Source organism: Macrotis lagotis, chromosome 6 (assembly GCF_037893015.1).
Source record: "Macrotis lagotis isolate mMagLag1 chromosome 6, bilby.v1.9.chrom.fasta, whole genome shotgun sequence".
Classification (NCBI taxonomy): Eukaryota; Metazoa; Chordata; class Mammalia; order Peramelemorphia; family Peramelidae; genus Macrotis; species Macrotis lagotis.
Genome location: NC_133663.1, coordinates 12,610,338 through 12,632,367, shown reverse-complemented (window position 1 = coordinate 12,632,367; position 22,030 = coordinate 12,610,338). Strand labels below are relative to the sequence as shown.

Below are 22,030 nucleotides of genomic sequence, written 5' to 3'. Positions count from 1 at the left end.
CAGAAACTGACTGACTAGTTGTGTGATTATGAATAATTTTCTTAGCCTCTCTTGGCCTCAGTTCCCCCATCTATAAAATGTAGCAGTGGGTTATTTCAAGCTTCAAAGTTTCTGACTCTGGAACATTGTGTACATATATCTTTAAAGCATAGGATCAAAACTCCTATATTGACCTGGGACTTCAGTTTGGGAACCAGTTCCCTAGCATCATATCCTTGGAATCTCACAAAATCCCAGTGAGACAGGTGTTCCAGGTATTGGTATTATCCCCATGGAATGAATATGGAAATTGATGATAGGGAGGTTTGAATGACTTCCTAATGGCCCCACAGGTGGAAAATATGACAAATGATGAGCAAAGAACATTCTGCATGAGACTTCTAATATACAGAAAACCATAAAATTGAAGTGACAGTAATATGGGAAGGAAAAGGGGAAAGACGTTGGAATTTTGAGAAAACCACTTTCTGATACCACTACAATGTACTATACTGCTTTAGTGTCTTTATAATTTTGTCAGGGGCTGATTCATCACTAGCCCAACAAGGAAATGGCGAGGGCCAGCTTGTTTTCTTTAGAAGAGCGCAAAGAGATACCTAGTGAGTTACCGCATGGGGTGTTCTCGCCATAGATGAGATCATTTGAAGAATAAAATTGCTGCAGGAAACTAAAAGTGTGATGACAAAATCTAAGTAGTAGAAGAATCATTATCCCAAGTTCACTTGTACTTATGTCATTTATACAATGGAAAGAGAATATGGGAAAATGAGGACAAATTCTTGCTGTATTTCTAACAAAAAGACTAAATCTTCCTAAAAATCAGGGAGGGAAATTTCCCATGAAACATTAGACTCTTTTGTCTTTTGCTTCTTGCCTACATTCACTGAAGTACTTACACCTACAGCTCTAGAAATAATGTTTGTTTTTCGTTTTCAAAGACCACGACATGGGGGGGGGGGGCATGACAGGTGGGTGAATTGGATTCGAGTGAGGCGGGGGCTGTGCTAAGTCACCAGCCTCACTTTCTCCTCCAGTCATCTGGGTCCAGCGCTCAGAGATGGATCAGAATGACTAGGGATGACCCTGGAGGTTGCTCTAGAAAACTGACCATCAACTTTCTCTAGTTGCTTCCACCAGGTTTACTAATGGTTTCAAAATGGTCCTCTGAGACTCAAGCAAGCAGTGTCTACAGGTAGCTCAGTATCTCCCATCAGGAGGAGCAGTTGCCAAATTTAGTGCCCTGCCATTAAGGTAAGCATTTCCTGCTTCTAGTAATGCTTCCTATTACAGAGAGAACACGATAAAAGGGCTTTAAATATTTAATTCGTGTAACTTATCTAACATTAAGGATGATATCATGTTATCAACAAAATGGTAGCCACTTATAATGTATCTATCAGATACCCCACGGCTGCTGGCAAGGTCCAAGAAGCCAAAGCAAGAAATCCTATCATCTTGTGCCGGGAAGGAATGTATTTTCATGGATTTCATTAACAAATGAAAGTAAGAAAACTCTCCCCAACAAAGTAGTCTGAAATGAGTATGTTGGCATCAATGTAAATTTAAATTTTAAATGTTTAAGCTTGTCTTATTTTTAAATGAAAATGAATGCAACTTAAAAGAAAGTATTCAGAATCGTATTTTCTGATTTCTATTGCATTGGGATGGATAATTGTTATTTCAATATGTTTGAGAAAAACTCCAACCATCTTGTTTTAATGGGAATCTGGCTCTTCTCTGAAGTTACCTCCTCCCAACCACTGGACATCTCCCCCTAGATATCCAGGTAAAGAAGGGGATTATACTATTACTTCTGGAATGTTCCTTACCCTTATTCTCTACTGCTTTACTTGTCTTAAATTTTCAAGAATGAAAGATATGTCCTAGTCTCAGTTGGACCCTTCCAGAGATAGTCTTAGTTTGTAATTTCCAAAAACAAAATAACCATGGGAGCAACATGCTATCCACTTGCACGGTGAATCCATAATCCCAGAGTTTTGCTAACAGCATAGCTATTACTTTTTTTTCTATCTGATTTAATTATTTATTTATTTATTCATTTTTCTTGTTGTTAGGTTTTGAGTTACAGATTTTTCTCCCTCCTTTCTGCCTCCCTTGGACAGAAAGTAATATAGGCCATACTTGATAAACATAGATCCATGTTAATCAAGTTATGAAAGAAGAATCAAATCGAAATGGAAAAAAATTAGAAAGAATAATATAATATGTACAATAATTTTTAAAAAATGAAGATAATAAGTTTTGCTCCAGCTTATTCATTTCTATACTAACTTTAAAAGGAGTTTGGCTATATGAAAAAAAATCATACTTCTTTCATTGTTAAAAAACAAAAAAGCAAAGTGTTCTCCTTCTCAAGGATGGATGGCATGCATTTTAATTCTACTCCAGGTAAAAGAGACCATAGTCCAGGCTCAATCTTGGGGGAAATACTATGACTTCAAAGTGGTATTTGGAGAACATATTCAACATGACGATGATAGTCTTACTGACTGGGAACTACCAAAGAACATTAGCAAAACTGGTGAATTTATTTTCCTCATGGTCTTGGACACCATTTGCAATCATTACCAGAAAGATAGTTATATTATAAAGTGTGTTTTTCTATAGCTTGGTGCCATTGGTTCCCAGCAAGTGCTGAACTTCTCAGACTTGCTGTCTTGCTTCAGGTAAGATTACTCACCAAGGGCCTATTTGAAAAGATAGTGGATCCTAAAATGTGGTTGGATAATAAGACTACTACCCAGATGCCAGCTTACCACAGGCTGTAGCGGGGCGCCAGGAATCATGGCGTTAGCAAGTTGCATCTGCTGGGCCAGCATAGCCATGTTCTTCTGTTGAATCAAGTTGTTGCGTCCATTTATTTCCAATTGTGTTTTTAAGTGGGGGGGTGGGTGAAGATATTTGCAGTTCTCTCTTGAACAGCGACCCTATAACAGAGAAACAATAAACACAAATTTGAAAAAAATTCTGGAATTTCTTCTCATTTTTCTTTTATAAAGTAAACAAGACAACATTCTTGATATTAACTACCTTCAAATCTGTGGAAAGTTTAGAAACAATGGTAATAAAATATCTGCCATTTTTAATTGAAATATATTCTGTTGATACTATAAAATAAGTGGAAATTGAAATGTTTCAAAGTGAAGTTGATAACTGATAACAGTCTTCAGTTGAATATATTTGAAACTGCTAGCAACACTATGACATCTGATTTTATAATGTCTGGGAGCAATGCAAGATGATTAACTTTGATGCCAGAATGTTCCAGCAGTCAACTGTTTTGAGTCTAATCATGCTGAATAAGCAACATCAACGATTCCCTGTTTTTATTCTATTTCTTAATTGAGAAATTACATAAACTTAGTGACACATTTGGAAATATAATTTTAGCAATGAGCCCTAAACCTCTACTCTGAAAAACAAGAAGGAAAAAATCCAGGCCATTATTCAGGCAAAATTGAGAATTTGTAAGACCCCTGGAAATATTACAGTAACCTCTGGTGGGTTTCCCTGCCAACAAGTCTCTCTCTCCACTCCAATTCATCGTAGACTTAGCGGTCAAAGTGATATCATTAAAATGCAAACATGACCAAACTATCATAGAGCAATAAAACTGCAAGAACAAATTAAAAATGCCGTTTGCTGTTTGAAGTCCTTCCTAATCTGCCCCACATCCATTTTCCAGTCTTCTCACTCGTTATGTCACTCCTCTACACATAGTCTCTGGTCCAATTGCACTTGTCTCCTTGCTATTTCTTGAACAAAGTATTCCATCTCCCAACTCCGGGTGATTTCCTTGGCTATCTATCCATCATTCCTTGTTCACTTTGCTTCCTGCCCCTCCCAGCTTTCTCCTAGTCCCAGATAAAACCCCATTCTCTAGAGGAAGCTTTCATGATCTGCCTTCACACTGGTATCTTCCTTCTGTTGAGTATTTCCATTCATCCTGCATGTATCCTGTAGGTAGGGTCACACGTAATTGTTTGCACCTTCTTTCCTCCACTAGACTATGAACCAGAAAAGACCTTTCTTTGTCTCTACAGTCTTACAATCTGCATTTTAAAATGTTTATGGAATGAATTCAGCATGGATGCTTTATGATTATATAATATGACAAGCAAGGTATTCCTTCTCACTAAGCCTATTTTCCTTAGCTGTAAAATAGTGATAATAATGCCTTCTAGGGTAGATAAGAGACTTAAATGAGACAGTGGATATAGTGTTTTTTTTAAGTCTTAGAATATCTATAGAATCCTGGATACTGACTTGATTTTGAAATGAACACATCCTGGGTTCCCCTTCTGGCAATCCGTATGGACTTTCAGACTCTAACTTGCTGAGGAGCTCCTCTAGGGCTTCCCATCCCTCTCTCAAGAAATCAAATTCCATTCTTTGTCACAACATGTTCTAGAAATTCTAGCAGTGATCCTTACTAAAGTCACTAGGTGGTGCCACAGTGCCCAGAACTGCCTGCCTGCAAGCTGGAAGACCAGCTCCCGAATTCAAATCTGCCTCAGACTCTTAAAAGCAGTGTGACCCTGGACAAGTCACTTCACCCTGTCTGCCTCAGCTTCCTCAACTGTAAAATGAGCTGGAGAAGGAAATGGCCAGCCACTCCAGTGTAGTTGCCAGGAAAACTCCAAAATGGGGTCATGAAGAGTTGGCTAAGGCTGAATAAACATGGTTATGATTGATCCTGAATTTATTGGTGTAGTAGTAGTAGTAGTAGTAGTAGCAATAGTATAAATTATATTGCCACCACCATCACCATCACTACCACTAGTACTGCCACTGCCACTACTGCCACTACTACCACTGCCACAATTACTACCTGTTATTACTACCACTACTACTACCACCACCACTATTATTACTATTTCCATTATTATTCTACCACCACTATCATTACTGCCCTACCATTACTACTGCTACTACTAACACCACTACTGCTACAAATACTATAACTTCTACTACCAATATTACTGCTGCTACTACCACCACCACCCTCCCTACAATGTTTCTAAACCATCTTCCACCAATGATCCTAATCAGAAGCAACAGTATGTATATAAAAAGGAGTTTTTAATAGAAGCGGACAACCTGTTTATTAATTTGTTATATTTTGACCAAACACTGTAATTTAACTTAGTAAGTCATGGTACTTATGGTTATTATGAAATATGCCAAGAAATCTAATTTGAATGATGTGTTTCAGCTCCCTTGGTGTCAGGGAAGCAGGGATTTTTAAGCCATCTGTCCCCATTCTTGGCATGCTTGACAACATGCATGACCCTCATTTTCACAGCCAGTCAAATGTCATTTTAATAATCTTTGCATAATAAAGCTTGTTTAATAACAAGAAGGTGCTAGGTACCAGATTTTAAAACCCTCTTTGCACCACGTACAAACAAGAAAAAATTCTCTGAGGTCAAAAATTGGACAAGAGAAGTTGAATTTTTTCCTAACAATTATTCATTTAAAAATTTTTTATATGAAATAAATAGAGTCTTGGTTATTCTTAGATTGCCATATCTATCATATTTGTGGATCATATGTATTTAGCTGAGTCATTTAACTTTCTTGGTCTTTATTTTCCTTATCTGGAAAATGGGAATAATCTGTGCTCTGTTTACTTCAGTTTCTGTGAGGTTCGAATGAAATGTTATTGGGGAAATACTCTATAAACAGTTCTCTGCTTATGTGAGGTATTTGTCTCAGTATAAATAAAAAAAACAATGAGGATAGATGCCAAGTCAAACCCATGGGGCAGAACTGCCAACCTCCTGGAAACCACAGCTGCTGTGATTCTGGGCAGGCCAGGAAAAAAAAGGAAAAAAAAAACATTTTATTGTAAAAGGGAACCAAATAGGAAATGTTGAGCCAAAGTATTCCTGTATCACATTTCTTACTAAAAATGAGTCAAGATAAAAACAGAAGAATTAAGTGGGACTACACTCAGCCTTATTCAGTTTTCTGGGCCCATCCTATAGGGCTCTCCAATTAACAGCTCTCCTGCGGGCACCCTCTGTAGTCTTTGCCAGACCCAGTAGACCAAGAAGGTCTAAACTACTCAAATCAAAGACCAGTTACTTATGATGGCATTAGGACACTATAAAAAATGAGAAGCCAGTCCTGTCCTTCCCTTTACCTTATAACACAGTCATATTTAAAATTATCAAAGAGATAAATTTTTGATTGTGGCAGACTGGCCACTGTTTCTTCCAATAGAGTTGATCTGCTACTTTCCTACGAAAGTGCGAAAAAATGTCTGACTAAGTGATGGTTGATTATATTGGCTTGGCTTCTTGGGGAGCCAAGAACTGGCTGCAGCCAAAGCCTCAGGACAAACTAAGGAGAAACAAAAAAGCTCATGTGATGCCCATTCCAGGCTGATGGATCAGCTACAGAGCAACCCACAAGACACACAGGCAAATTTCAGAAAGTATAGATCTGCTTCACTCTGTACTCTGTAGGCAACTGCTACCTTGGAGCAAAGGGCATAATAAATAGTAGTTGGCTTTCCCTTTTATTCTGGAAACAATGACGATATAGAAGTGTTAGCAATTATTATAAACACCACATGTTTCTGACTTATACTGAGCCTAGGACAAGGCAATGCATCTTTTTTCAGATAGGGGTGTGTTGACAACATCCCTCAGCATGCCAAGCTAATAGTCCGACAGATGACTGGGTGGTTCATCGGGGAGAAATTCACTTCAGTTTATTCTAATCCAGTATACTATCAGCTCATCCAACTCAACATATATTCATTTGCTGCCGAACTGCACACAGAGCCCAGAGAGAAATGCAGAATTTAGAAAAGGTAAGGTTCCTTTTTACCTTCACAAAGTTTAAGATCTGAGTTCAGATCCTGCCCCAGACACTCACCAGCTCCATCAATCTTGGTAAATCACTTAAGCTCTCTTAGTTTCTATTTCCTTTTTTTTGGAAAATGAAAAGGTTGGTCGAGATTGATTCTAAAAGCTCCTCCTCAAGATTCCGAAACTCCAATCAATGACAGAAAAATCTAATGAGTTCTTTAAAACACATAATAAATAATAGACAGGGAGGCTAGGTGGCGCAGTGGATAGAGCACTGGCCCTGGAGTCAGGAGGACCTGAGTTCAAATCCGACCTCAGACACTTAATAATGACCTAGCTGTGTGGCCTTGGGCAAGCCACTTAACCCCATTTGCCTTGCAAAAACATATATACATACATAATAGACAATATTGCCTTCAGCAGGACAGTGATCTACATGAGGGCTTGTAAGAAAAATGGGGATTCGATTTCAGCCTGAGGAATCCTACTGGGCCACTGGTGATAGGACAGTACAAAAGATTAATTCTTATTCAGTGTTGACAACTAGAGGTCATTCCCTCGTCGCTATCATAGGACATGGCTTGACCCAAAGGTCTGTAGGCAGTAACTACAAACAAGCCAACAAGTTGACAAGAAGACAAAGCATTCTTTTTTTCCCCTTTGGAAATTATTCTGTTGACTAGAATCTGTGTTATTCCTCTGTGATCTTATGGGGCATTTCAATTGGGGAACTTGGGCTTTTCATCAATAATTCCTCCATTCCATCTCTGGTGTTTGTTCTAATGACTTGATGGAGATGCTCAGAATTCCTAAACCGCTATTGTATTTTTTCCTCCCTGCACCTGGAGGTACCTTCTGTACTTTCATAGGGTTAAATTAAAAACAAGAAGCGTTTGTTGGACATTAGAGGAAGGAAAAAACCTGAAAAATGAGGAAAATCCTAATGAAGGATCTGGAAGATTCGCTTTCCTATTCTTTTTCTTTCTAGACTTTAGGTAATCTGCCCATGTAAGAAATTCCTTTTCCAGTATTCTTGCTAGGTCGAGGTAGGTTGAAGGGTAGATGGACTCAGGTTAATGGTTATTGCTGTTATGTAGTCATTTCAATGGTGTCCAACCCCACTTAGCAGAGACCAGAGTGATTTGCCAATTCTTTCTCCAGACCATGTTGCAAAGGAGGAAACTGAGGCAAACAGGATGAACTGTCTTACCCAAAGTCCCATAATTAGGGAACATCTGAACCCAGATTTGAACTCATGAAGATGAGTCTTCCTGATTCCAAATCCAGGACTCTATCTACTATACTGTACAACTGTTCAAAAAGCCGTTACATTTCCCCTTCACTCAAGTGTCCATAAAACGATTTCCTGGTCAGACCATTAAAATGAGTTGATGGAGGCAGGGCAGATGGCTATTCAGCTGAGACATCTGTTCTTCTTTTTTTTAAAGAGCTTGGGTAGTATTTTAAAAACTTTTTGAAATTTCTTTCAATATAATTTTAAAAAATTATCAAAACTTGGCCAAGGTTCACATTTATCCATATTCTCATATTTATGGAAATAGGAAATTAGCAAATAAAACCTATTATTTCTAACAAACCCATGGACGGAGGAGGGGAGAGTTGTATAGAGTTGCTTAACTAACTCCATCCCTATGGGCTTAAGTTTCTTTATGTGAAAAATAACTGATCAGGTCCCTCTGGAGTTGCTGATCCATGGTCCTCTGAGGCTGGGGCAAGAAGCGTTTGTTTTGTCAAAATAAATTTTTAAGATACCATGTTCAGTTTCCACTAAGGGGAGAACTAGTAAAGAATTCATGGCAAAAGGAGTCCTTAATCACTTCTGTAATGTATTTAAAGAGTTTGTAATAAGGCTATGTCTGAAATTCAAAATCTCAAATAGAAACGTCTCTGTTGTTTGATAACTGTGTTGGGGGGGGTGGGGAGGAAGGAAGGAAAGAAGGTGGGTGGTGAGAATCAAAACTCTATCTGTATCAGATTGCAGTAATTTTCCATTGAGAGAGAAAACATAATTGTCTTAAATGCCCTCTTTCATCTCTACTTGTTGAATTCTACCCATCCCAAATATGGGATACAATAGGAATAGAATATTTCCCTGGGTCACAATTCACAGGCACTTGATCTTTAACTGCTAAATGCAGAAACCTAGAGGGAATAAAAATAATAATAATAATAATAATAATAAAAGACTGACCATATTTGTGTACACTGTGGAGGTAAGGGATTATTGCCAAATTGACGGGAACACTGTCTACACTACAAAGTATTTTCCAAATAAAATAATCCATTCAGCCAACTTTCATTTGAAATGCTGGTTTGTCTAAAATAGAAATGTTTCTTTCAATTGTTGAGGCAAAACAACATTTCCTTTGAGATGGTTGAGATATTCAAATGTTTTTTTTAAGCATCTTCACAAGCCATCTCTCTGCTCTGAGACATGCTGTGAACTTTCCTATTTGCCAACAATTCTCAGGGGAATTCATGGTCTTCTTACTTAAAATAGTTGTAAAAAGATTTTTTCCCATATAGGATGGCAAGACAATTTAAAAAACTATTTGGGAAGAAACCATGTTGGCAGTCAAGATAGAAACATTTCTGGAAATTCTTCATTTCTCTAAATTGCTTATCGTCTCTATATGAGAAACCATTTGATTTTGGTTTTGAAAAGGTTAAAATTATCTCTGTAATTTTGAAATGAATACAAGGCAAACATCTATTTTTTTTCTGTCTGATTTGATGTCCTTATCGAAGGCTTCTGTTTGAGGCCCTTAGGAAGTAAACCTTTGATAAAATTTTATCCAACTGAATAGACCTGAATTGCTATCTCTGGCATCATATCTCATTAGGTTCCCACAGTGTTGAAAAGAAATGAATTATTAGGTGGTGCTGTGTTATTTCCCCAAATATCAAAAGATTTTTGGAATTACAACCAATTAATTATTATCTACACTTAAAAGGTGTGAAGAGAGAGATGCAAAAACACCATATGGCTGATAATATAAAAATCATTTATTTATTTGTTACTTAATTGCTCTCTACTGAAAGGGAATCCTGCCTCATTTTCTTTGATATGAATTTGCAGGATTTTTAGCTTGTTGATATGGTTTTGGGGAAATTCATTCAACAATAATTAAAAGATAAAATCCTACTGTGAAGAGCTGATTCAAGAAGAGTGGCCAATTTACCCAGCTAACCCAGGCCTAGTCTCTCCTTAAAACCAGCTCCTTTCTTGGAAATACATAATGAATGCGTTTGCTTGCTCTCTCTCTCCCTCTCCTCTCTCTCTCACACACACTTTTTCCATCTCTCCCTCCCCCTCTCTCTGTTAGTCTCTCAATCTTTTTCCCCCCAATAGCAGGCATGTGGTCAAATTTCTGCATAGAGAAACATTCTGTTGCATGAAAAAAAAGAAAATCGAGAATTAGATGCCAATAGGGATTGGGGCTGAAATGTGATGAGGAAAGTCCCTGTGAGTATATGTTGGCACCTTGTCTACAACTTGGCCATGAGGGTTTGCTCAAGCCCTGAGCATGCAGAGATCCTGGCCAGTAGGTGTCAGAGGGGACTCTGTCAAACCCAGAGCTAGAGTGACTAGCGATTGTTAAGAAAGCCCAGAGAGGAAGACTGAGGAGGGATGATCAAGGAAGAGGAGTAGCAGTATGGTGGCTACCTGGGACTACTTCATTTTAATAACAATACCCAAAGCTACCCATGCATAAGCCTTCCTAAAGGTTCAAGGAAAAAACAGCCCAAGTTTTTAAGGGGGGGGGGGCAATTAAAGAACTTAAAATAAGCATCAAATGGAGATCTTCCCAACTGCACTCTGGCTCACTCTGGCCAGGGTATTCCTGTTGCAAAAAAAGATACTTGCTTTTTGTAATATTTTATTATAATCATCAAAATTCTGTAATTATTCCTGAACTGTGAGACCCTCACTTAAGAAAGTAACCAGATTGATCAATTTAGCAATGAGAAATATAGGATTTTGTTACCAATAAATTTGATACCTTCTACATTAGACACTAAAAAATGATTGAGAGTGACAACTGAATAGGTCAAGATTGTCTTTTTTTTTAAATCTGTGTTTAAAGATTATTAGAAAAGTCTTTCACTACAAAAAATGGAAAGGATCATGTAATATCACCTTACTTCAAATTCAAACAATTTACCTTCAGTAGGTAAAAGGTCCTTAATAAATTTTTACCATATTAAGAAGAGAATAAATAGATATACTATTTATTCTTTTCTTAGGAGATTGTTAGAGATGGAGACTCCCAGAGTTTTGTCAAATACAAGCAAATGTAGTTAGAATTATATTATGAAGCATTAAATAACACACATCAAGCGATATATAGAAACATGTATAAATATACATTTCCATATTATGAAAGAGCAGGAGACCTGGATTCAAGAAGACCTCAGTTCAAATTCTTCTTCAACGCTCACTATGACTCTGGACAAGTCACTTCAGTTCTGTCTGTCTCATTTTCCTCATCTGCAAAATAGGGATAATAATACACCTATCTCCAAGGGTGGTTGTGAGGATTAAATGATATTTGTAAAGGTTTTTTTGTAACCCTTAAAGCACTAATAGAAAAGGTAATGCTTATTATTATTATTAAACATCTACTCATTTCCTAAATACTTTTCTTTTTATATTTCTTTCAAATCCTTGCTAAAACCACCAACTTTCCTTTTGCATAATCAGAATGTGAATGTTCTGTGTTTTTGAAGTTCCCTTCAGTAATTAGTGCCTTGATATTAAGAAATATTTTTGCATCCAACTAGAAATTTTCATATTTAAAATTCATCCCATATTTTGAGATCTCAGGATAAGATCAAGGTGATGGCTCCTCCATGATATCTGAAGACAGCACTCAATTTACCTGTTCCCTAACTTCTTTAGCTAGGCAATAGCAATTCCTTCACATTTTATTTTGGATCACAGGACTTAGATCTGGGGAGGATTTAACGGCTTGCCTAGATTACTCCCCTCCTCATTTTTTTAGATGAAGAAATTGAGAATCAAGAGGTTCTGTGATTTGCTTAATGTTAGAAGGGTCATAGAACTAAAATCAGACCCGAAACTCAGATTTCATCTCCAAATCCAAAATTATTCCCATTGATTGCCTTCCTTGCCTCAAGTCTTCCCCAGGGCAGACCATCTTTCACTTCTCTCTCAAAGAGTAAGTCTCACTATGTCATCCCATTCAGTCAACTATTCACAGTAGCTCCCTAGTACTTACAAGGTCAAATAGAAAACCATCCCTCTGGTTTTTAAAGCCTTTCCTAACATGGTCCTTCCTGTCTTCCTTAACCTGCTCCTCTTTTCTCCTGGGTTCCCCACTTCCCCACCTCAATGACGGTCATCTAATAACAATGGCTTCCTTTCTCCTCACTGATACTACATCACCTCACTCTGCCCATTTCCTCTGGTTCTCCCCCATGCCTAGACCACTCTCCCTCTTTACCTCTCTGCCTCACAGCTTTGCTGGTTTTGTCCGAGTCTCAACCATTGTTCCATCTTCAGCAAACCTTCCAGGTCTCCCCTTCACTCTAAGCCTCTTCATGATTTTATATTACATCTTGTTTCTACACAGCATGTTGTCTCCTCACCAAAGATCATGAGCACTTTGAGAGAAGGAACTAGCTTTTTTTCTATTTATTTTATTTTGTAGGATGGTGCGCATTCTCCAGGTACATGATCAATGTTTATTAAATTCTTGGTGACCTGATTTGCTATGAAAAAGTTAAAATACTCACAAAATGACCATCTGAAATAACCTTCATAGAGTATTTCTTTATGCACAAATGCAATACACCGTTTCTATGAGACTGTTTCAAGTCAAAAGAATCTAAACAGTATTTCTAATAATAAAAGAAGGTGGAAATGGATTTTGAAAGATTTTGTGAACTAGTGCCAAGTAATAAATCATTTTTCTCTCCATTTAAAAAGTTTTTTAAAAAGAAAATCTATTTTTGTATCACATTAAAGTTTTTAATCTTCCTCAAATTCTATGTGGAAGACAAAATACAAACACATGAACATATATAACTCCTGCATAGCCACTATTTCTAATAATTAAACAAAATTATAATAGTCAACTGTTGAAATTCCGCCAAAGCTAAGAGGTCCAAAGTTCAGATGAGTTTCCTGATCAGAGTCCAATCTCAAGTAGGAAAATGGGAATTTGGGCCTAGATTCTTAATCAATTTTAAAAAACCACTTTCTTTTCATATATAGTTACAGTTCCTATCTCCTTTTTTAAAAACATTCCTGACTTTGATGAAGATTTTTGGTTACTGGACCTAATGATATTAGAGCACCCCAAAATAGATTCAATACTGACGCAATGCAATCACACTCTGACTCAAACACCAAGATACCATGACTGTTTCCCAGAGAACTCACGAGGTTTTTTGGTTGCGCAACTCTCATTAATCATTTTGAAGTCTGCCCAGCTGAAACCCTACACAACTAAATAACTCTTATATTAACCCTGAGAGTCAAATTCAGTACTATAATGGTGGTGGTGGGGGGGGATGGAAAAGGGAAAGGGGAATCAAATAATATCCTAACAACTAATTCACAAAGGTCATTAAACTTTCTGGTAGCCTATTTTGGCACAAGATTATTTGAAAATAATGACCATAATGAGTTATAGAAATTTTCATCTGCTGGTGCTCTAGCTGAGGACAGTTTCATATGACAGTTTCATAATTCATAGAGAGAATCAATCAATGGTTAAATCAACCAATGAGCATTTATTAAGCCCTTATTATTTACTAGACACTACCTTAGAATTGAGGATTTCAAAGCAGAAATAGGTCCTGCCCTCAAGGAATTGGAGATGTTGCACATATTTGAGTATGCCAGAAAGCCATTGTCTGCCCTTCCTTTCCAATGCATTCACTCCCTCTTGTTCTATTGGAACTGGTAAGGAGTAGCTGAATAGCATTTTCTTTATCTCCAGGCCCATTGTCTTCAAGGAGTGAATGACCCAGAAAGGGGGGACCTTATAAACACCCTGTTTATACTTCAGTGACATTTAGTTGGAAGCAATATCTTTAAAGGGTCTGACATTGTTGATTTTGCTATTGCAAAGCCTTAAAATTGGAAGTGAGAGAGCTAGGTATTTTCCAATCACTTGAAGCTCCTTGGGACACCAATATGTTCTACGTCCAAACACTTCCAAAGATCACTGTCAAACTAAAGCAGAGACTGTTTCATCTTGCTAAAAGAAAAAAAAAGTACATTATAAAAATAAATGGTTTATTTATATGACCTGTGTTTCAACTGGGAAATGCAAACTATCTGACCAAAAGCAACCAATAAGCCATTATAATCCTTCTGTTGGTTGACTAATAAATCATCTATAGTTAGTTAAGAAACAATCGCATTAATGTTGCTTGACTACGGGTCCATGAAACAGACGTTAGAATCCCAACTGCCCTCTATTGGCTCAGTTGTCTTTCATGACACTACTTCTTGCTGTCCTTTGTACTTGGTTTTATGCATTTATCGGTTGACTTCCTAAATTGACTAAAATTATTCACTGAAAATCATTTGCTTTTTCCCCATGGATATGTTTTATGAAACTAGAAAAATGGATATTCCTCTCACAAAGAGACTTCAACGATGGTGCCAGATAATTTGCACTAGAAACATTGATGGCTCTATACCTCCATGATGGCTCGCTGCCACGGAGGCATGTCAATGATACTTGTTAGACTCGGTGATAGAAGATTTTTTTAAAAATGCAAAAGGGATGAAGACAGGAAGATCAATTCATAGAAAACTGTCCTGAAACGCTAAGAAGAGAGCAGTGAAATTCTTTAAGGTTGGTTTATAGATCCTTTATGCTTTTACCTTTAACACATTAGCAAAACAGAAAAAAAAAGGGAAGCAAGGAAGGAAAGAAGAAAGGGAGTATGAGAAGAAGGGAGGGAGGAAAGCAGTCAAATTCCCCCAAATCAACTAGGCTTCAAGTTATTACTTCCAATAAGGGAAGACATTTTTGGATTGACAAAAGTTTGCATTTGTGTATTCTACTCTATGTGTGAGAGGAAGCCTAGGGCTTGCAGACAGGAGGATTTGGGTCTCCTCTGATCTTTGCCATTCTATTGGTAGAATGATCCTGAACAACTCACTTATCTTCTCAGGACCCAAGCAAGTCTCCAGGACTATAAATCAAAGAAAAGACATTGTTCTACATTTTTGTTGTTTCAGCCCTGCCTGATTATTCATGACCCCATTTTGGATTTTCTAGGCAGAGATTTTGGAGTGATTTGCCACTTCCTTCTCCAGCCAATTTTACAGATGAAAAAAACTAAGGCAAAGGGTGACTTGTTCAAGTGACTCAACTAAGGTCACACAGCTATTAAGAGTTTGAAGCTAGATTTGAATTTAGATCTTCCTGACTCCTGGCCCAGCCCTCTATCCACTGAATCCCCAAGCAGGAAATACACTATATTTTGCAGAGGATTTTGACTTAAATACTTACATGAATGATATAGGGGCATTTGTGACTATTTGAATGCTATGGGCATATTTATATTTAAAAAAAAAGGAAGCACAATTCACTACACAAATGGAAAGATCAAGAGCTAGTGAGCTCTCTCAAAAGAAACCCTATTTCTTTAGTATATTTTGCATATGAAGTCCCTCTTCTACTTCCAAGATTCTCTGTCTAACAAGATAGCACTTATTATATAATGATAATAATGATCAAAATACAAAATATGTTTTTGATTTATACCTGTTTTCTCTAGGGTTTATTTTCACACAACTTTGTAGGTCCCCTGTGAGTAGTAAATTTGCAAGTCTGTTCGAGAGGCGACTTTGTATGTTCCCTCAAACTGATTAGTTTTTAATTCACATCTAAATGAGACTAACCACAAGCCAAGAATCATTGGTATGAAAATCTCATTACCAAAGAACTCTTTCACAAGCTTCATAGAGACTATGATTTGAGTTATTTGGGTGCAATGACAAATAGATGCAAACATTTTTGCCTTCACCTTTACATCTCAATTTCATCTTAAAAACATTGAGATTTCTCCAAAATCCAGACTTTTATAAGTTTTCATTCAAAATTCTCAAGTGTTTCCAGGGTCAAGGAAGGAATATATTACAGTAATTATGTTGAAATAGCTAGAAAGGAAGGGCACAAACACTAGTATTGGTGACCTAGAGAATAATATTTTGGCAGAATGAACAGAATATTCTCATTTCCACTATATCATTCTCACCCTTTCCATAAGCTCATGGGGATTGTCCAACTGAAAGTGATTGTTGTGACTATCTGACAGTGGCAATCCTTTCCACAACAAGACTGTATTTTTCACTCTTGTTGGGAATAACAAAGGCAACACAAGGAGGGAAGTGGTGATAAATGATGGAGTTTCTTCTGGCTTCTCTCACCTCCTTGAGGAGGTTCAATTTTGTACTTTCACAAATTAGGCTTAAAACTACTGGTTCCTCAACTGCTTGAAAAATATCTCTTTACCTAAGTGACAGTTTTCTTGGAATTCACTTCCATCCTCGAGGTTACTGCTGGAAGTCAAGTGGGGTGTGGCTAGCAAGGGTACAAGAATTGGTCATAGTCCCTGGTCTTAATAGTTGAGAACCTTAATTATTAAGCATTCAGGGCATCTCACACACATGCAGAATGTTTTTTATTGGATTGGCATCATGATACATTTCTATATTTTGTTAAAACTTTACTTGCTTCCCAAGACAAATATCACCTGAATAAGACCATTTGAATATCAGAAATAAAACAGGAAAACTATAAAGGGCCAAAGGAACCCAGTAGAATTCCTACAAGCTATAATTAATCTATATTTTTTAATGAAATAAACTTTTTAACTGATAAAGTTGAATAGACAGAGCTTCTGGAAAGAACAATATGGTCCAAGGAAGCTCAAATTAGGAGACAAAAAACTATGCCAATCCTCCCTGTAGCTATCTTAGTGACCTTGGCCAAGTCTCTTAGGCTACCTCTTTAGGTGTCTGTTTCCTCATCTGTAAAGTGAAGGGACTGGAAGGCCTCAAAGATCCAAATCTAAATCTAAGGTCTCATTTTGGTATTTCTAAATCAGGATAGTACATCCAATATCAATTTAGAAAACTAAATAGCAATGGTAATTTTGAGTTACTAGCTCTATCAAGAGAGAGAGAACAGCTCTGGATCTTCCCGTGAGGCAATTTCTCTACCTTCTCTGTGGATCACAACCTTAGAGAGCCATCAGAGCCTAGAGGAGAAATGAGTTACCTATGGTCTCACAGTCACTTTTCATCCAAGTCAGGACTCGAATTCAAATATTACTGGATCTGTGGCCAGCACTCAGCCTTTCTTATCATGGTCCTTCTTCATTAAAGTCTAAGTATATAGAAAAAAGCAAATCTTTTCTCTTGGAAGCCCCACAGTTCAGTTTCTCTAATCCTCTTTTGGGCCATAGATCCCTTCAGAATCTGCTAAAGAAAAGTTTGCTTCTATGGACTCCTCAAAATACCATTTGTAAATAAGGGAAGAAAATCCAAAATTTTGTTTAGACAATAGTGAAGATATAAGTTATCATTTTCCCCCTCATGGAATCCCTTACAATCTATCCACACACCCCTTGGGAATCTATGAATTCCAAAAGGCAAAGAAGGCCAGCTTAATTCCCTTTGGTTAGGACAGAGAAAGCCTTTTGGGCTCATACTAATCAGTTAATCATTTTAGACAAGATATCTCCAACACAATGGGGATCCTGGTCTGAAGTGTCATCAGATACTGTGGAGAATATTCATAAATACTTTTTAAGATGGGAAGTAGAGAGATAATGTGACTCATACAAATGTAAGCCATAGCAACACATTATTTTAATAAGTAAGAATGTGAAAGTGAGAAGAGAAAGCAGACGGCTATCACATGATGTTTTTCTCTTGCTACCATATCAACATTCAGGCTGAAGTCCCAGGAGCTGCTCAACAACCAGCTTGGGAGCATTAAGGGAGAGCCTCAGGGACCAGATTTTCAAGTTTCCAGATATGGCTTAAAAGAGAGGCTGTTGGGACTAGACCTGTCCCCTGACCAGAGGAGGAGAGGCAGAAAATGTAGCTGCCTCAGCAGCCATCATGGTCTCCAGAAAAGTCGGAGCTGGGAAGGGCTGTTCTCTAGAGCACCACCCCGTGGATCTAGGACTTGGGGCCCACACACTTGTTTGTTTTTACTATGTTGATCACTGTATTTTAATAGAATTGGTTTCCATGTGGCCTTTTGTATTTTATTTTGTTTTCTGTATTTATGAATATCCAGAAGCTTCACCCGACTGTCCCTTCTATGTTTTACATAATGAGGCAAGGATGGGGAAGATAGGTGGTACAGTGGATAGAGCACCGGCCTTGAAGTCAGGAGGATCTGAGTTCAAATCCAGCCTCAGACACTTAATAATTGCCTAGCTGTGTGACTTCAAACAAGTCACCTAACCCCAATGCCTGAAAAGAAAAGAAAAGAAAGAGAAAAAGGAAAGAAAAAAGAATGAGACAAGGGTCCCCCTTCACAATATCCCTCAGTTTTCCTTGGTTTGGATTCATCTGGTAATGAGGGTAATGAGGGACAGGCTTCCACAAAAAAAAGTGGCCCATTTCATTTTAGGGAAGTTTGCTTACATAAGCAGGATGGAGAAGGGAACCAATACCTACCAAGATAAACCAATAGGTTCAGCCAAATGGCTGCCCAGCCAGCTGTGAGCATAATTGAGGCAGAGAGAATTTTTTTTTTAGGTTTTTGCAAGGCAAATGGGGTTAAGTGGCTTGCCCAAGGCCACACAGCTAGGCAATTATTAAGTGTCTGAGACCGGATTTGAACCCAGGTACTCCTGACTCCAAGGCCGGTGTTTTCTCCACTGCGCCACCTAGCCGCCCCTAGAGAGAATTTTTAATTGGCTTTGCTTACAAATTGTGAATGGTAAGATACATGAATTTTATATAAAGAAAATGTCCTAACAACTGAATCTGCATCTTCAGACTGTTCAGAGAACTGAGTCTTAGGTGGACACAAGTCCTCAGGGAGAAACGGGAATATGGTGCTCCAAGGCCTTATTCTGCCGTGGCACCATCTTGTGGCCCTGTCCCCATTCCAGTATCCACTGCAGGCCTGAACTCAGGTCTGAATTCACTGGCTATTGTCCACTGCCTAGCACAAATCACTGGAGTTGGAGAAAGAAGACCTCATTTTGAATCATGACTGCTGTATTCTTGCCATCTCTGAGTTTCCCCCAGAAAGTGAAGGTGTTGGACAAAATCTTCTCAAAAGCTCCTTCAGGAGTTAGGATCTAAGGGGTGGCTAGGTGGTGCAGTGGATAGAGCACCGGCCCTGGAGTCAGGAGGACCTGAGTTCAAATCTTGTATCAGACATTTAATAATTACCTAGCTGTGTGGCCTTGGGCAAGTCACTTAACCCCATTGCCTTTCAAAAACCTTAAAAAAAGTTAGGATTCTAAACTCAAAATCTGTGAACTTGTGAGGAAGACTTCCATTTTTTTAGACTACATGCCCAAGTCCCTTTTCCTTCCCAATCTTTCTACTTCCTAGTTGAGGCACTTGCTCTGTGGACTTGGGCAAGTCACCTAGCGTTTTTCTATCTCATTTTTCTCATCCATAAAATGGGGTTAACAAGAGAAACTACTTCCCAGGGTTGTCATCAGAATCAAAGGTGACCCTATAAGCAGCCACTGATCACCCAAGCTTTGTCTCCTGGCCCTGATCCTCACTCCACAAGACTCCCACTAACATTTCCATCTTCTCTCCCACTCCAGACTTTTCGAAGGCAGCAGCATGACTTCCCGTGCTGAGCTCTGACACTTTCATTTTAGTTCTTCCAGGCCTTCTATAGCCTCCTCAGTCCCAAAGGAGAGCAAGGGGAGAGACAGAAGAGGACCAGATTGGTTCCAGCACCAATTTTATACCCTTTCTCTCCAGGGTCTTGTACAAAGTCAGGTCAGAAAGAAATTTTTTTTTTTTTTTTGGCATTCCACTGATGCTAAGAATAAGAAGTAAGCCCTGAGTTGCTGTGGAGTTGACCTCAACATATCGTGAGGCTTGGGGAGGTTAGGAAGGAAGACCCATGGGGGTGGGCATTCCTGCTGCCCTTCCCACAGGGTTCCTGACTAAGCCATGACAGGAAACAGGTGCACCAGGAACTGAGGGATCTCCATAAAGCCTCCAGTTGGACCAGACAACAGAGAAATGCTTTGCTCTGCATTTGTCCCCTTTCTCAGTCTAGTCTATTTTTTCCATTGCTGCCCCTGGGGGTCTGCATTTCTAAGTGCTGGGTCTAGCCCTGACTGCCATTGCTGGAAGGACCTCCACCATGCTCCCTCCTCCTGCTCATCTCATTCCAACTTCTCAAAAGCCACCAGCTGCTTTGTTTCCGGGGCCTAACTGACCCCTATGGCCAAGATCTTTTATGCATCCCATCCTTCTTCCCATCTTCTCTTTAGTGCCTGTTTGTCCCTATTAGGAACAGAGAAAAGGTTCTATTTGTTTACAGAGTGACTTGATATTAAATGGACATTTTTTAATAAATTCTTTTTCTTTGTATGCATCTCTCTATGTGTGTCTGTCTCCATCTCTCTCTCTCTGTCATCTCTCTGTTTCTGTCTCTCTACTCTTTGTCTCTGTCACTATTTTCTCTCACTTTCTCTGTTTCTATTCTCTTTTTTTCTCTCTTTGCCTGTCCCTCTGTCTCTATTTTCCTTCTCTCTCTCTCTCTCTCACTCTCTCTCTCTCTGTGTCTCCATGTATGTCTCCCTCCCACTCTCCCTCCTGCTTCCTAAGGACTAGAACAATCAATTATCCTCTTTTCTCGTCATGCATATCCAATGCCTCATTGAGCCACTCCGGTGAAAACTCTAGTTAATTCCCCCAAATCAGAAAAGCTTCCAATATGGATCTGGTGACAGCTGACTGTAATCAGTGAATCCTCAGATTCGGGCATCTTGCAAGGGATTTGGGCCCAAGGCAACATCAGAAAACAGGTTGGTCAAGGCAGAGTCATGGAGGAAGTAACCATACTAATAAAATGACCTGAGAGATGTATTGATCCATTCACTCAAATGGAAGAAAGATTTATGAAGGATCTATTGAGCAGAGAAATTGCACTTGGAGAAGACAGATAAGGTCCTGTCCTTACCCTCATGGCGCTTACAGTCTAATATTCATCATGGAACCTAGTGATATCCCTAGCACACATTAGCTGCTCACTACCAATTTGTGGAATCAGTGAATGAATGAAGAAATGAATGAATGAGGAGAGAAAGAGGTATCGACTTGATAGACATTTAAATATACCTTTTTTTGTTTCTTTTGTCTTTGCCAAATATAACAAACAGTATGGCTATTCTTCAGACACAAAAGTGAAAACAGATGTTCACCAGCTGCCCCAACAGAAGTCATTGAATGCGGAATACATAGTGCTTTGTGTGGCTTGCAATATTACAGTACCAAGGCAATTTGACATTATTCATCGGGAACTGGATTTGCATCTTGGCCATGGGATAAATGACAAAGACACAAGGAGAAGCAGCTGCAAAAAAGGAGCAGTTATAACAGAAGCCAGACTGCTAGTAGTTGGGTATCCTTCCAACTAGATGAGCCCAATCCAGTGACCCAAGGGCATGGGGAAAGGAGAGGAAGGGGCCACAGAGACTAAGGCAAAATTGCACAGTACTGCCCTAACCTCAAAATCCTTCATCAAGTCATCAAGAGCTAGAAGACCAAAGCACTGCTTCAGACCTTCGGACTAGAAGCTTTTCCAAATCTGCGACTTTAAAGGATCACTTTGATACCAACAAACTATGCAAAATTTGTTTTCTCACTTTCAATCATTCATGGAAAGTGGGGAAAAAGTCATTGGTTAATTCAAACATCCTTATGGTGAAGAAGGAAGAGGAGCACAGAATCAGGAATTGTGGTCTTAGCTTTTGATCTGTCCATGACTATAATAAATACTAGTAATAATAACAGTTAGCACTGATTTAGCATTTTAAAGTTTTATTATTCCCATTTTACAGATTAGGAAAATGAAGCCGATTGATAGATTAAGTGATCTGTACAGGATCATACAGTGAGTACTATGTGTCTGAGGTAGAATTGGAAAGTTCAGAACTTAAAAATCAAA

At 38.5% G+C, this 22,030-nt stretch overlaps 1 protein-coding gene across 20 annotated transcripts in view; it reads right to left on the bottom strand.

The window, feature by feature from the left end:
* MBNL1 (muscleblind like splicing regulator 1) overlaps positions 1 to 22,030 on the bottom strand; it is a 241,476-nt gene that overhangs the window by 43,284 nt on the left and 176,162 nt on the right. For all 20 annotated transcript variants that reach the window (XM_074190779.1, XM_074190760.1, XM_074190770.1 and 17 more), the window contains one exon: positions 2,778 to 2,948. In XM_074190779.1, the coding sequence (XP_074046880.1) occupies positions 2,778 to 2,846 (69 nt within the window). In that variant the 5' untranslated portion in view covers positions 2,847 to 2,948. The remainder of the gene's footprint in view (positions 1 to 2,777; positions 2,949 to 22,030) is intronic.